Raw genomic sequence first — 16,262 nt, forward strand, 5'->3', positions numbered from 1 at the left:
AATGTATTGATTAGATGGCTGGATGAATTGATCAAAGAGAGAAACGCCACAAGAATTGTTCTTCTGACATGAGAATAAAACACTCAGGAATCTCACTAAACTGTTCCCCCTAAAAAGGCAGAAATCAATTCTAGTATGCATACTTTAGCTCTCCTCATTTTTAACTCAAGATTTGGATTTTAAAAAGTTATAGACATTTCATTTAAGACAGTAAAGAGGAGCGGCACCTGTGGCTCAGTGAGTAGGGTGCCAGCCCCATATACCAAGGGTCACAGGTTCAAACCCGGTCCCAGCTAAACTGCAACAAAAATATAGCTGGGCGTTGTGGTGGGCGCCTGTAGTCCCAGCTACTCAGGAGGCTGAGGCAAGAGAATTGCCTAAGCCCCAGCGCTGGAGGTTTGACACCATGGCCTTCTACCGAGGGCACCAAAGTGAGACTCTATCTCTAAAAAAAAGAAAGATAAAAAGAGAGGTGAAGAGACTGTGGAAATTGCAAACCAACTTTCAGGCCACCCAAGCCTATGCCCTGGCCCCATTTGCCCAGGTGTAGAATGTATTAATAACTCCAGACTAGAAAATCACACTTCTTTCAATCAGAGGCCCTTGGGAAAGAGAGGTGTATAAATTAGCATTGATTATCACAGGCTCATGTGGCTAATAATCATCCTTAATCAAAGTGATGTAGACCCTTCGGGGTGCTGACTGTGGTTGGGGGCAGGGTGCTCTGCTGTGGACACACGGCCCCAGAAGGACCGTCATTTTGATAGTTGGTGATTGCACCGTTACTCCCTCCTTGACAGCACAGGGGACTGTCTCTCTAGTCGCCATACTGACCCACTAGAACCCACTGCCCGTTCATGCAATGTAGCTGTCAGCATCATCTGGTGCTCAAATTCCTGCTCTGTGGCTTCCACCAGGATTCACTAGCAGCAAGGACTGGGGGAAGGTCCTGCAGCCTCTCTCTTGAGCTTGGTAATGCCACTTTACTCGCGTCCCCTCCCAAGCCAGAGCACAAAGAAGTGATCAAAACAACTCCTCCTCCCCCTCCTTTTTTTTATTTTTTGCTTCTCTTTCCCCTTTCCCACCCTTTGTCTTTTCTTTTCCCCACAGTAATGGTGTAAGCAAAAAAAGAGAGCTATAACCATAGATTCAGAAGTACCAGGGGTCCACTCCTGTCCCTCCCAACTGATTGATCTTAGGTGAACAATTTTACATCTGTGAGTCTCAATGTCCTCATTCGTTAAATAGGCTTCAGTGTACTTTGTCTAAAGGTCAAGTTGAGGATTAAAAGAGATGATATGTATAACATATCAGAGCTGGAGAAGGTGTTTAGTAAATACTCATTTTCCCCAAGAGAGCAGTGGCTGATCTCTCAGTCCCTGACCTCTTTGTCCCGTGGAGTCCTTGGGACTTGGCACTGTGGAGACTTGTTCTGTTCTCCGTGCTCAGCACCCAGGGTGGTGTTTTCAGGAGAGCCATCCCCAGCCAGAGCAGTCAGTGGAGGACCGTCCCTAGAAGCCTGGTCTAACCTAAACAGCACCACAAACCCACTTGCTGCTTAGATTCTGGGTGAATTTTTCTTGCATATCTTTTCTATCACTGAAATTCCAACCCTCCTTCCAGATTTATACAAACCATCTCAAGAATTTGCAACCTGACTATCACTTCTGTTGGGATTCTTTATCAAATGAGCCATGTAAACTTCAGGCAGAATCTACAAAAATGCATGAAGGGAAAACTATTCTCAAATTAAAGAAAAAAAAGATTACTTCAATATCAAAATTATCCATGCTTAGTTAAGTGGCTGGAAATGCAGTTACTTCACATCTCCCCTAATAACCCCCAACTCACCCGTGTGGGGGGCATTTAATATTTATTACCGAGTGGAGTTTATCAAGTGAGTGTGCCCCCAATCTAACAACGATCTTTATATATATATAGAGAGAGAGAGAGAGAGACAGAGTCTCACTCCGTTGCTCCAGGCTAGAGTGCCCTGGCATTATTGTGGCTCACAGCAACCTCCAATCCCTGGGTTCAAGTGGTCCTCTTGCCTCAGCTTCCAGAGTAGCTGGGACTATAGGCACCCCACCTCCTGCCCCCATGCTCAGCTAGTCTTTTTCTGTTTTTGGTAAAGACAGGGTGTTGCTCTTACTGGGGCTGGTCTTGAACTCTCGCAAGCAATCCACTCACCTCGGCCTCCCAGCATGCTAGGATTACAGGCATGAGCCACCCCACCTGGCCTGCACAGATCTTTAAAAGGCCCGCTTTTTACTTCAAGCTCTTTTTGTGACCTTTTTCTATCTCAGCGGTGCATGTTTTACCTCAGATATAAAGCCCAACCTATTAGCTAGTTTCCACTAGATACTCAATCCCAGAGAACATACTCTGATGTCTTAGCAGGAGAGCTGGGTAGATGCAGAGAGTAGCCATGTACCACAGTACCCAGCATTTAACCCTCCTGCATGCACTGGGGACGAGTCTACTCACTTGTGTCTGTCCCCACCGCTATGGCAGGTGTCCCACAACCCAGCCTTCTTTCTTCCTCTTCTTGGGAGAGTTCTCCATCAATTCTTCCAGAAAATGACTGTGCCTTATTAGTGTATAACATTCGGAATGATGGATGGGGCCCCTTGGTAAAGAAATTTGGAAGGGAGTGATACCATTCTGGATAGCGGGGAGGCAGGAGGGGTGGTGAAATCTTATTCTTGGCTAGGCCTTCGTTTCAGGGTACTCTGCTGGTCTAAATTCCTAAGTCTGCGATTTTTGTCTGACAGCAGTTCTCCTTTCATGGCCATGCTCATGGGTAAAATCTCCATACTGAGGTCAAGGGATCAGCTCAAGGTCAGGCAGACCTGGACATGGAGCAACGAGTTAGACCCTCACAGGGTCTCAGTTTTATTCTGTTTTGTTTTCTCAGCCTCCTGAGTAGCTGGGACTAGAGGCACCTGCCACAACGCCAGGCTAGTTTTTTTATTTTTTAGTAGAGACAGGGTCTCGCTTTGCTCAGGCTGGTCTTGAACTCCCAATCTCAAAGGATCCTCCCACCTCAATTTCCCCGAGTGTTAGATGACAGGCGTGAGGAACCATGAGCCCTGGGTCTCAGCTTCTTAAGTCTATAAAATGGGGTTTATGATGAACTGGGTGACAAGGAGAATCAAAGAGATGGCTTTCATAATTCTTCCTAGGTCTGCCCCCTGGATTCAATTATAGACAGCCATTGCTAGAATGCTTTTCAGACATTTAGGAAAAAAAATGACAATTAAACAATCAAAAGGCAGCCTGATCCACCAAGGCTAAAGCTATGACAGCCCAATTTTACTGAGCAGTCGACATACTTTCTGGGACAGCTAACACCCAGTCAGTTGTGCTTTTTAACTCCCTGGGATTTTGGGAGCCTATAATGTGCTTTCAAAGCTAACATCAGCAGAGCACTGCATCCTTCTCTGGGTACCTGCATTTCTGCCTCAACTTCTTCCGGGCTCTCTCCATCCCCAGTGCTGCATGAAACTCAATGGACTATTTTTGAGAAAAGTTTTAAAAGCCTGAAATCCTTTCTGCCTCTGTTTTCTGCCCCAGCCGACCCTCTCTTCCATGTGTGCCCCTTGTCCTTCTTAATCTATCTTCTTTGCCTGTAACTTTTCTTCAGGTCTGTTCCTTACCACAAGCAATAAGGTCTAATTTCCTTGCAGTCCACTCAGACCGACCCTTGCCTGTGCAGCCTGTTGACGGCTTGCCTGTCCTGATTCTGCTCCAGCTAGCTGCATTTTTGTTTTCTCCAACACTAGAGTAGCCAATATTCGTTCACATCCTAAAATGGTAGAGTTGGACAAGAACTCAGAGATAGTTTTGGTTTAGAATCAAACAGGCTACGGGACTTGTTCAAGGTCACAGATGAATTCTTTAGGCATACAACAAGTAGATATTGAGGACGCAGTATGTGCCTGACAACAGGCTAGGTTTGAGAATAAAGAATGAACAAGATGCAGTCCTTGCCTTCTGGGCCAGGCGATGCCAGCACCACGTGGCAAGTGCGGAAAAAAAACCCAGACTGAAGGTCTGACATTTCCCTCCTTGGGCGCTGCTCTGCGTTAATTAAAGGCACTCTCAAAGAGACTTGGTCTCCTGGGTAATCTTTTAAATGAAACATACAGGGTGGCCATAAAGTTTGTGTGCAATTTGAAATTGCCCACTATTTAAAAATGTACACTAGTTATTTTAAATTGCACACGAACTTTGTGGCCACCCTGTATATTACCCGTTTACAATTTTTTAAATGCTCACTAGATATTGACATTTCCTTTCCACATTTGTAGACAGGCTGAGCAAGATTTATTTTTCTGACTTTACACGATGAACAAATGAAGGCACAGGGTCCCCAAAGTTGTAGGAACCTAATCTGTGATATTGACCTTCTTATCCTCCTATGGGGAACGCTAGGCTCAGATGTGCCTTCACTTTCTGTGTTGAGTCGTGTTCCCCTAGGAAACACGGATAGAGGAATGAGGATGGGAGACATGGAACTGGCAAGTGTCTGTCACCACTGTGGGCAGCTACAGCTCAGTCCCTCTGGGGGACTCTGGGAGACGTGCAGAACATGCCTCAGAGTTATTGCACCTGTGGAAACTGGCAGGTGGCTACACCAACCCCATCACTGGTGGACAGGGACATGAACGCTCAGTACATCAAGTTTGTCCTGCGTGCGGGCACAGCATGCATCCACTGTCAGAAGAAAAATCCTGAGGCAGAGAGTTGACAGCACAGTAAGCCTCCTCCAGAGAGCAAAGGTCAATGCCAGGAAGATGAGGGAAGGGCGCAGAGGGGAGTGCCCTCCAGCACTTGGCTCAGAACCACACGGTGCACGAGGGTAGCAGTTACAGCTGGTGCGTGGCGGGATGGATTCTGCACAGCTCGGTGTCTGCACCTCCTGGTACTATCGCTGGGGCCGGTGGGGGGACATATCCATGGTGCTGAATCACCAGTTCCTGCCTGAACTGTGGCACGCTGCTAACTGCTGTTTACCCTCTCCCAGAATGTACATTTCTGATTTATATTTTCACTCTTGATTAACATTTTGCAATTTTTCTGTCGTCTTGCCATAGAAAAACCATGACTTCCCCTTACAATTTACAATTTGCATGGCAGGTATAATGTACATTTTAGGAATCCAAACATTTTCTCCACAGATATTTTTATCCCTCTTGGGCAACTTGGAGAAGGTGAGCTTCCTGTACCTTTTAACCCTCCCCCCCACTAAGCCTGTGCCATGCTGGGACACCCCGGAGCAATACCTTTCCCAATCATAAGAGCAGTGAAAAAGGGAGCTTGTTGTCCCTTTTTCCAGGGCACCCCTTTCCAGGTGCCCTGGAAGCTTCTCTGCTTCTGAGGAAGCCAAATGAGCCCCTCTCTGCACCGTTTCCTCTCTCTACTTGATGTGAAAATGTCTACAGTTGTCAGTGTCCCATTTATCAAGGTGGATCCACTGTGGCTTTTCCAGACTTCACATTGCCTTGCACTGGCCAGATGAATCCCATGGACAGGAGGAAAAAAAAAAAAAGAAAAGGGAGCAGTGCCTGTGGCTCAAAGGAGTAGGACTCTGGCCCCATATGTCGGAAGTGGCAGGTTCAAACCCAGCCCTGGCCAAAAACTGCAAAAAAAAAAGAAAGAAAGAAAAGAAAAGGACTAGGGATGGGAGAAGCCTCCGCAACGTTGCAAAGTTCTCTCTCCCCTTTCTCCCTGTCCCTGCTTCATTCTTCTTCATAGATTGTACCACCTTCTAGCACCCTCGGTAGTTTACCTTTTAGTAAATTGTTTTGCTATGCTCCTTCCAATCCCATTAGATTATGAGCTCCAAGAGGGTAGGGTTGTTTTTGGTTAGTTTTATTTTGTTTTGTTCACTACTTTGCCCCCAACATGTAAAAGCATCTGTCCCATAGTACCCACTAAAGAAAGAGATGGCCGCTGAATGAATGACGCTTTGGTGCAGCTCACACGATCCTTTCAGATCTGCTAGTGAGAGTCAGTGGTTAGAAGATGGAGAGGGGAGAAGTGAGGAAAAAAAGAGGGGAAAAGTGAGGAAAAAAAGAAGGGAGGAGGCTGGGCTCAGTGGCTCATGCCTAGAATCCTATCGCTCTGAGAGGCCGAGGCAGATGGGTTGTTTGAGCTCAGGAGTTCGAGACCAACCTAAGCCAAAGTGAGACCCTGTCTCTTGGAACTTGAAGCAGGCGACTGTGGTCCCAGCTACTCAGGAGGCTGAGAAAAGTGGATCTCTTGAGCCCAACAATTTGAGGTTGCTGTGAGCTATGACACCACAGCACTAAACACCTAAGGTGACAAACAGAGACTTTGTCTTAAAAAAAAAAAAGAAAGAAAAGAAAAGAAGCAAATGACATTGACAGCACTTTTATGGACACTTTTCTCATGAATATTTTTTTCAAAGCATTTTCCTAATAGCTCAAAAAGCAGGAACATTTTTTTCTACAGATAGGAAAATTAAGGTTCAACTCTCCCAGAATGGATAATAAGGGTTCTGCTAAGAGTATATAAGGAGCTTCCTATTAGACACAACCATCTCTACAGTCGGACACAGTTGGTCTTGAGCCTCAGTTTTGCCTTTTGCTAATTCTAAGAGCCTGGTAAGAGCACTTCAGTCTCTGGTCTTCATTCCCAAGTGAGAATTGTCATGCTAAGTGCACGGTTTGTTAGAACAAACGAAATGGCCTATCAGAAGCACTCCATGTGTAGTAACTGCTCAATAAATGTCAGTTGCCTTCCTGTCACCTCACTTCTCCAACTGTCAGATGATCCCTGAGCCTCCCACGTGCTTCCGGCACTGGCTGTCAGCACCATCCCGTAATGACTGGGCAGGGGAGAGTTTAGGGGAGAATCCCATGTTTCCTGTCCTCCTCTAATCATCCTGGGGACGTCTGGGGCAGGCTGTGCATCGGTAATGTATGAGCTGGCAGTGGAAAAGCCTAACTCCCATGTTTTACTTTGATTTGCAATGTTCCCCGTCGGGTCAGCTCCCCAGTGGCAGTCAGCACTCTGTCAGAGCCAGCCCAGGCTGCCGGGGAAGTGCTGGTCTCCAGCTGCTTTGGCAAAGCCTCACTGAGCACAGGGGGCGAGACAGAGGATCAGACCTCCTGATAACATGATGCTGTCACTTCCAGGCACACGGTGTGGGGGCGTAGGACGGGGGAACTGCAGCTTGAGGTCACGTGGCATGCTGATATGAGAGCTTGAAGTAGGTTCTGGTACGAGCTTATGTTGTCAATAGTTAGAAGACAGGTACCTTCACCTCTGGGCTCAGGTGCCCACCTGGAAAGCAAAGAGGATGGATTCTCAGGGTTGTGAAAGTCTCCCTTCTGTGCGCCAGAAGACGTTCAGGATCAGAAATCAGAAGCCTTGAATTTGAATTCAATGCAGATACAGGGGTAATTCAGTCTCCCAGTTGAGGTCCCATCTTCATTTTGTCAGCTGTCTTAATTGCCCCAGGCTCCTCAGTTGCAAGTGGAGGGGGTTGGAATTCCACACAAACGGTCCTCTGATTCTTCAGGTCACCTGAAGTCCTGGCAGCCTATATATCCGGACAGCTGTCAGAGCCTCCTCCCTCTGCTAACCCTGCTGCCTGTATTCCCCAGGCAACAACAGCCAGCTCACCTGCATGGAAGATGGACTGTGGTCCTTCCCGGAGGCCCTCTGTGAGCTCATGTGCCTCGCTCCACCTCCTGTGCCCAACGCCGACCTGCAGACTGCCCGGTGCCGAGAGAACAAGCACAAGGTGGGCTCCTTCTGCAAGTACAAGTGCAAACCTGGGTACCACGTGCCTGGATCCTCCCGGAAGTCAAAGAAGTAAGTGGTGTGAGAAACGCAGGCTCGTGGGGTCTGGTCTCTGCTGGAGGCAATGCCCTCTGTTTATCCCATTCTGTTCTGTGAAAATCCAGAAAGATATTGTTAATACCATTATGTGTGGGTTGAAGAGAACTAACTTTAGACTTCAGCTTGGCTGCTACTGGCTGTGTGATCCCAGGCAAATGACTTCACTTCTCTGGTCTTCCACTTTTCAGCAATAACCTGGATATGATAATAATAATGACCACATAGGGTTGTTGTATAGAATAAATGAGGATGTGCATGGAAATCAAAGTGCCTTGTGCGTAGTATCAGTCCTATAAATGACGGGTGTTAATAGCATCATTGTGCCAGCCTCCATCAGAGATAGCACTTTGAAGGAAGGAAGAGATTAGGGGCTGGAAGGGCATGAATTTATCTCAATTCACACATAACTGATAGAAAGCCTGATGTTTCTGCCTGCTCTTTCTGAAGGAGTTCTGGGAATAAATTCTTAATCCCTACATAGTGCCCCCCCCCCAAAAGAACAAGTAAGTAATCGAGAATAGGAAGTGCCAGTGCTGGGCTGGCTGGTGTTATTTGGGAAGGGTGTGGGTCTAGGAGTGTGGTCCTCAAGATGTCTCCTCTTCCATCTCTGCCTTGAAGACGGGCCTTCAAGACTCAGTGTACCCAAGACGGCAGCTGGCAGGAGGGGGCGTGTATTCCTGTGACCTGTGACCCACCTCCACCCAAATTCCACGGGCTCTACCAGTGCACGAATGGCTTCCAGTTCAACAGCGAGTGCAGGATCAAGTGTGAAGACAGTGACGCCTCCCAGGTAAGCTGCCTGGGACTTGAGATCGACACTGCAGTCTTTTTCCTCTCTGTTTACCAAAGGCCAGCTTAGTCTTTTTTTTTTTTTTTTAATTTCAGATTAATTTTAGGGTACAAACAATTAGGTTACTTTGTTTATATTTTTTAGGTAAAGTTCAGATTGTAGTGAATCGTTTCACCATAGGGTGTGCTGTGGACCCTTCCACTGTGCCCATTAGGTGAGGGCTTCCTATCCCACCCTCCTTCTCCACTGGAATTGTGTTTTTCTTTCCCATGGGCATGTAGTTTACCTACTGTTCTCGTATTAGTATTGAGCACGTCGGATACTTGCTTTCCCTTTTTTGTGATCCTTTCCTAAGAAGAATATTTCTCAACTCCATCCAGGTAAATGCAAAAGATAGGAGGTCGCCATCTTTTTATGGCTGAATAGTATTCCATGGTGTACATATACTGTAGTTCATTAATCCAGTCACATGTTGATAGTTACATGGGTTGATTCCACATCTTGGAAATTGCGTACTGAGCTGCTATTTTGCCTATTCTTTAAGAACAAGGAGACTCTCTAAGTAGGCCCGAAAGGTACAAGGGCATTTATCACCAGTGCAGACATTAAGAAACTGGGCTCTATCTTCCTTGGTAATCTTTCTGAGTCTCATTCTTCTCCCTACAACACTGTATTTTATTTGTTCAGAGATCCTTAGCTTAGCTTTGATACTTTTAATTTTAGCATTGGAATCCTTACATGTGATTGTACGTGATCGTCCCAATGTATAACGCTGAATAAAGTTAAGTTACTCTGATAACATAAGACTGACTAAGGCTCCTTTGCCAGTTTTTTGCCACCATCACTGCCTGTGTTGGTCCTTGAAGTACTGAAAATTATAGGACTACCACTATCTTTAGACATCTGTTGGTTCCTGAAGCATGAAGAAGAAAGGGGACCACATTTAGATGAGAAGTAGATTTTTAAGGAATCTATAGAAGAAAGAGGGGTCAGAGGAGTGGGTAGGGTGTGAATTTTATCTCAATCCACATATAACTGAGAAAGTGCAGTGCTTCTACCTGGCTCCCCTGAAGAAGTTCTGTGGATAAATTGTCCTTAATCCCTATACATGCCCCTTGCCACCAAAAAGGTAGATCAGAAATCAAGGATAGGAAAAGAGAATACGAAGCCAGCCAGCTCTAAAAACACTTTAATTCCACAAGGAGCCCCATCTTAATAGAAGCAACTGTTTCGAGTTGATAACCTGAGCCCTGTGGATCTCAGGTGTACAAGGGCCATGAGCCAGCACAGGCCAGACTTCAGTCAGCTGGGCCTCAGGGCAGGTTTCACCTTTAATAAGACTTTGTTAGTCTTCAGTATTGAGTGTTAGCCCCCAAATCCCAGGCACTGCCAACCCTCCATCCTCACATTCTCTTTCTCCCTCTCCCTGCACACAAGTGATCACCACATCCTACCTAGTCCCCCGCCAGAATGTCTCCTGAAGCTGTTGTCCTTTATACTCGACTCTGTCGCCCTAACTCAGGCCACCTACAGCTTCTTCATCATTTCTGAGCACCTGTCACATGCTGCTTCAGCACGTTCACATTTCAGCCAGAGCGATTCGAGTTACTGTGACACTCCCTCTGCTTAAAGCCCTTCCTGAACCAGAGACCCCCATATCCCTTAGGGAAAAAAAACTCAACTTCTTAGGGTGGCCATCAAGACCACACCCCCATCACCCGTAGGACTATCTCCCCTCTCACCTCTGCATCCCCCACCCGAAACATCTCTCCTCTCACCTCTTCCAGCTTCCCAACTTCTCATCATCCTTCACGTGTCATTCCAGGCATCCCTCCCCCCGCGTCCTTCCCCCGTGGGCTCACTGCCCCTCCTCGCGTCCCTCCTCCCAGCCTTGAGCACACCCCAGTTGTGATGTCTGCTCCATTTCACAGTTTCACGCTGGGCTGTGGAACCCTTCACTGCATCTTCAGGCTTCCCGGTGCCTTCAGCACTTCGGACAGGGCCAGGCACCTAGTAGGTACTCAGGAAATGCCAGGTGAACTGAGGGCATGAGGAAGAGGGGCAAGGAAACTCAAAGCCAATTTTAACACCGAGAGGTTACTCAGCCACCTAAGGTGACACAGGTGGCATCAGCTAAGTCAGAATCCAGACCTCCTCTCCCCCAAACTGTGGACAGGCTGAGTCCCCTGCCCACTGTCTGAAAATCCTTGGTCACTTATGCTGTGTCCATCCATGAAAATTATCCTCATCTTCGGCTGCCAGGGAAGCAGAAGCCGGTGCCCGAACCAGAGATTACCACTCACAGGCTGATCGGCTTCCCTCTCACTCCCTTACATAAAACTGTTGCTAACAGTTACCCAAACCACTGAGCCAAATAATATTCTGGCCATGGTCATGTTATCAAACTGAAATGCAGTCTGCCTGGGGCCTGCCAAGTAACTTTCATGGCCAGTTTGTATTTAAAGGAGAGGAAAATGTAAATTTATCAGACGACTCGAGCAGCTCTGCTTGGCAACTGGTGGAGAGGCCAGACATGAAGGGGCAGAGTATTGCTAGTCTGCTCAAAGAATGAAGGAGCGCGTGCCAAATGGGCTCCTAATACAATTGACGTTTCTAGTTTGTACTGAAAATGAATTTCCTCTACCCTCAGACCGGGAGCCTGAGAGCCAAATCTAGTATTCACCTCAGATCCCCTCTTGCTGCCTGTAAACACAGCAGAAACGTAGGGCTCAGAGCATCTTGACTCAAACAGCTTATGCGGAGCAGGGATTCTCTGCTTTCCAAACAACTTCCAGATCCTGGCAGGAAAGGAGGAAAGGATGGGGGCTATTGTAGGAAAGATTCATACACTCCCTCTTGTTGCCACTAAAAGCAAACAAAATCCCCACTTTGCTCATTCCTTGGGAGCCAGTACGATGCTGGATGTGGAGTCTGAGTTCAAATCCCAGCTTCACTGCAGTAAGCTGGAGAACCGGGAAACCTCCTTAACTCTTTAAGATTCAGTTTCCTGCTGTGTAAAATGGGTGGCTGGATACTACCTACCTGAAAATTTGTCTGTGAGGATTAAACGAGGTAATAAGAGGTAGGGTATCCCCAGGATTTGTGCAGTGCACAACCTAGGCCACCATCTGTGGCAGCCCGGGGGAAGATGGACACCAATGAACTAGGCTGCCTTAAGGCCATCCCAGTGGGGAGAATCCTTTATGCTCCGTGTGTACTCCCAGAAGATCTGGAAACAAAGACAACATAATGAAATTTAGCCCTCTGCTGGCTAGCTCTAAAAACTCAGAAGAGGGCAACCATCCTTCCTGAGGCCAAGGTGTGGATTAAGTAAACTGGTATGAGCCTTGGTCTCTTGCTTGAATAAACCTGTAGAATAAATAGTCTTCTAGTTCCTCTAGACCAATACTACCCCATAAATCTTTCTTCTATGCTGAAAATGTCCCATATCTCTGCTTGGTAATATGATGGTCACAAGCTATGAGTGACTGGAGTAATTGAAACCCAGTCCAGTGACTGACCAACGAAGTGTTAAATGTTATTTACTTATAAATAATTTGAATTTAAATGTAAAGAGCCATACTTGTACAGTGGCTACCATATCAGACTACTCAGCTCTAATATTTGCAGTATTCTTCCCTCTCTAAACCAAGACAGAGAAACTTAGTACCTTAATAACCTGTAATAACAGCTTTGTGTGTGTGTGTATGTGTGTGTGTGTGTGTGTGTGTGTTTGATGGGTGCCAAGCTGGTGTTGCAGACTTTACCTTATTTTGTCAACTCATAACAAATACTTGAAAAAGAACGATTATCCCCATTTTACAGATGTGGAGAGAAGACCTGGGAGGCTAAGTTCTTGCCCGTGGCTACAAGTCAGTAGGGGTATTCTCTGCTCTTTCCTGTTGCTCCCAAACATTTCCAGGGCAAGCTAGTGACAGAGGCCAAGTGGTAGGGAGAAGTGCTAATTGCCTCAGGATTTAACCCAGTTCAGATGCTCCTGGGCTGGTTGAGGTGACAACCCAGTTCCTTGTGAGAAGCACTGTGGGAGTTTTGCAGGTCGTTAGGGGAGAGCCCAGCCTAGGGATGGGGACAGGATCTGTGGAAGACTCACACAGTGAGGGAGGACAGAGGCTAAAGGCATTTTGTGGTCAGAGCAATGCACTCGATGGTAGATCTCAACAACTCAGCGGGAGCAAGAGAGGATGAGTGGGGGCTGGATCCACGGCATACCCAGCTCATTGCATGGATCATAGCGGGTGCCTGAAAAAGCCACAGTGCCTTGGAGCTGTCCCCTGCTGTTATGGTACATAACAGCCCACAGAAGTATGTGCCCCAGCAAGCAGGGGCAGCCTCTCATTTCAGGGTGAAGCACTTACCTACACACCCAGGACTTCCTGGGGGAAATCTGAAAAGTAACAGACCCAGCTGGTGTTAGGATTACAGAGATTTCAGGAACCCCCCCCCCAACCCACTTAGTTTACAAATGAGACCACTGAAGCCCAGGAAGAAGGGACTTACCCTGGGTCATGCAAATTGCTGGCAGAGCCAAGTATTAAACCAAGTGACTGTACAAGCTGCATTTTCTACCCATTCTTCCTGCTGGGGCTGCGTGTTAGCCCCTGATGGAAGCAATGTACACCTGAGGGCATTGATGGGGAAGAGAGGCAAAGGTTTCTCAGTGGCTGCAGCTAATTTACATGCCCTGAACTGGGCTGAGCGCTTTGCACAGATCACTTTATGTAAGCCCCATGGTATCTGATGTGACTGTCCCATTGTGCAGATGAGAAACTGAAGTTCCGTGAGGCAAGTTGGTTTGCCCCGTGTTCTGCAATGAGGGGATGTGGAGCTGAGATTGCTGCTGTCAGGTCAAGCTGCCTCCAGAGCGGAACCATCTGCCTCCTTCACTCATGGCCTGGTTCAATCTTGCTCTGATGCCACCACACTTTTCCCTGCCATTATTTTGTTTATTTTCACTTTTACAAAGAAGAAGTCATCTTAATTCTGCTATTTCCTCTTTTCCATCCCTTGTACCATAGTAAAGGCTTACAGTCAAGAGATGTGACCCTGCCATTGGCAACTTGTGGGCCTCAGACACATTGCCTCCCCTTTCTGGCTGCTGTGGTTTCCAAAGTGCACTGCTGGTCAGATTGACTCTGAAGTTTTCTGAGAGACAGTACATGCTAGTGGTTAAGGGACCTGCACATATTGGGCTTTAAGCGGCTCACAGAAGCTGACTCACATGATCCTCATGACAACTCTCTGGGGTAGTGAACTTCATGCCCACTTAGCAGTCAAGGAAACTGAGATGCAGAGGGTTAGGAAACGTCCTCTAGTCCACACAGCTGTGGCTTTGCAGAGCTGGCATTTGAACCCAGACAGTTTGACTGAAGTCCATGCTCTTAATCATTCCACTTGCATCATTCCAAAACTCATTTTTTCACTTCCCAAGACTTAGTTCGCACATCTGTAAAAAGGACATAAATTTGGTCTACTACAATGTTGAGGAATTTTAAAACACTGGGCATGTCATAGGTGTTTGATAATTGTATGTCTTCAGCTCTTTGTGGATCGGTGTACCTAAAACAGCAGGAGAGTTAGGGAAAGCATAGAATGCTTTTTTTACAGACAGATGCCTTAGCCCAGAGAGGCAAACTTTTGCTAAGGGATGGCCAGCACTCTTGTGAGAGATCTCACAACAGCATGCGGAATCGTGCATTTAGAGCCAAAGATACCCTGTCAGTTCCCTGACAACACCTGAAAAAAGTAGTCTCTATTCTTCCCCGATTGGATCCTTATCAACGTCAGATCATCTCTGGTCAAACTTGACTTGGTCAGCGAGGATCTCAGTAGTACTTTGAAAGTCGGCACCAACTGGTAGGCAGGTCCTGAGTGCACCAAGATCTAGTCCTGCAGAAGGATTTGGAGACCCAGAGAGGCTCCAAAAAGTCTGCTGTGCAGAGGGCCCAGCAGGGGCAAGGGTGTGTGTGGGGAGCGGGCAGCAGAAGAAGGTTACAGGAGAGACAAGGCTCTTCATTTAACCACTAGGAAGGATAATGTGCATAGCCAGACATGGGGCAATATCACCTAGATTTCACGGGGGAAGCCCTGGAGAGTTCCAAACTGCCAGTGTGCCTCATTCAGAAGGCTCAGGTATCATAGAAGAAAAATGTCCTATTTTTTTTAAAGCAGATTTAGCAAGAGAAAGTGTCAAGTGAACCAGAAGGCAGAGAGAGAAACCAGAGGCAGCAAGACCAATGCTATATGCCCCCACCTTTCATCCGTGCTGGGGCCTCCTCAGCCTGACACTCCCCGAGCAGATTCCAACTAGTTCGAATACATTCTCTGCTGCAGACCAGGCTCTCCAGCCAGCTCTGGCCCACGCACTGCTGAGGTCTGCAGCCCTTCAGGGGCTGGAGGCCAAATGCATCATAGGCCCAGGCCAAGGCTCCAGGAAATTGGGGTCAATTTCCTACTCCCCCGAGGGCCCAGCAGAATCATGGGACCTAGAGCCTGGGGCTCTGAGAGGGAGAGTCCGGGTTCTCTAAAGCTGCATGAAGCTGTATAAATTTGCCGTGAACCCACACAGAACCTCTGGGAGTAGACCCTGCCAGTCGCCCCTGCAGCTGTGTGCTCGGCCTGGGCCACCCTGCGTTCGAGGCCAGAGAGGTTCCCACTGCAATCACACCCTCCTCCTGCCGGCCCAGGAGAAGCCTGTAAGGGGCTTCCTTTCTCTTCCGAATCCTGTCTCTTTGCAGCTGTTTTCTCAGACGGGAGCTTCAGCCTGCAATCAGCCCCTTTTAAGAAATGTTTCATTTCCTCATGCACACACTCACCATTTATTCCCCCATTCCTTCATTTACTCACTTGTGCATTCAGTTCCTCATCCAGGCATTCATTTATTCTCTTGTTTCTTAACAAAATTCATTCCGTTGCTCTCCGTCTATTCATCTCATCTTTTGTTAAACAATTCTTGAATGGACAGAAATATCTAGTGAGTGATAAATGGGTTCATGGAACTGCCGGTACCTGTTAGGTATCGTAAAAAGGGCCCGAGGCCACTGGGCTGCACAGGGCACCAACCTGGGTCTTGAGGAGCCCATCTTGTTGGGGAACAGATGGTAAACAGAGGTGATATGGTGTCAGAGATGGTAAGGTAGTGCCCCCCGAATCAGGTCACATTAGGACAGAGATGATGTCTCCAGGTGGACAGGGATGGGGGCATGGAAAACGTGATAAACAGAAGGAACCGTGAGCACAAGAGCACAGCACCTGGGGCCTTGGAGGTGCAGGTAATGGAAGCCAAGGTTCCAGGTTGGTGGGAGTGCCTTGGAGCAGTGACCTGGGAATTAGGCAGAGTTAGTTCTGGGCCAGGGTGTGGAGCTCTGGTTGCCAAGCTCATGGACGGGAATGGAAGCTGAGGGTCATGAGGAGCATGGTGCAGGTTTTTGCACTAGTGAAGCACAGTCAGCTCCTCTAGCCTTTTTTTTTTTTTTTAATTGAATGGTAACTATGTACATTATTGCACTAAATGTACTTCTGGGGTACAATGTGGGGTTTTCACATGCAATCCGAAACACTTCCATCAAACTGGTTAACA

At 47.4% G+C, this 16,262-nt stretch overlaps 1 protein-coding gene across 1 annotated transcript in view; it reads left to right on the plus strand.

Annotated features, from left to right (window-relative positions):
• Nucleotides 1-16,262, plus strand: part of PAPPA (pappalysin 1) — a 282,674-nt gene that overhangs the window by 230,474 nt on the left and 35,938 nt on the right. The window contains exons 16-17 of the mRNA XM_012802324.1: nt 7,638-7,848; nt 8,494-8,665. Coding sequence (XP_012657778.1) covers nt 7,638-7,848; nt 8,494-8,665 — 383 coding nt within the window. The remainder of the gene's footprint in view (nt 1-7,637; nt 7,849-8,493; nt 8,666-16,262) is intronic.

This window comes from Otolemur garnettii, unplaced genomic scaffold (genome assembly GCF_000181295.1).
Source record: "Otolemur garnettii isolate 467f Iridium unplaced genomic scaffold, OtoGar3 scaffold00014, whole genome shotgun sequence".
NCBI lineage: Eukaryota > Metazoa > Chordata > Mammalia > Primates > Galagidae > Otolemur > Otolemur garnettii.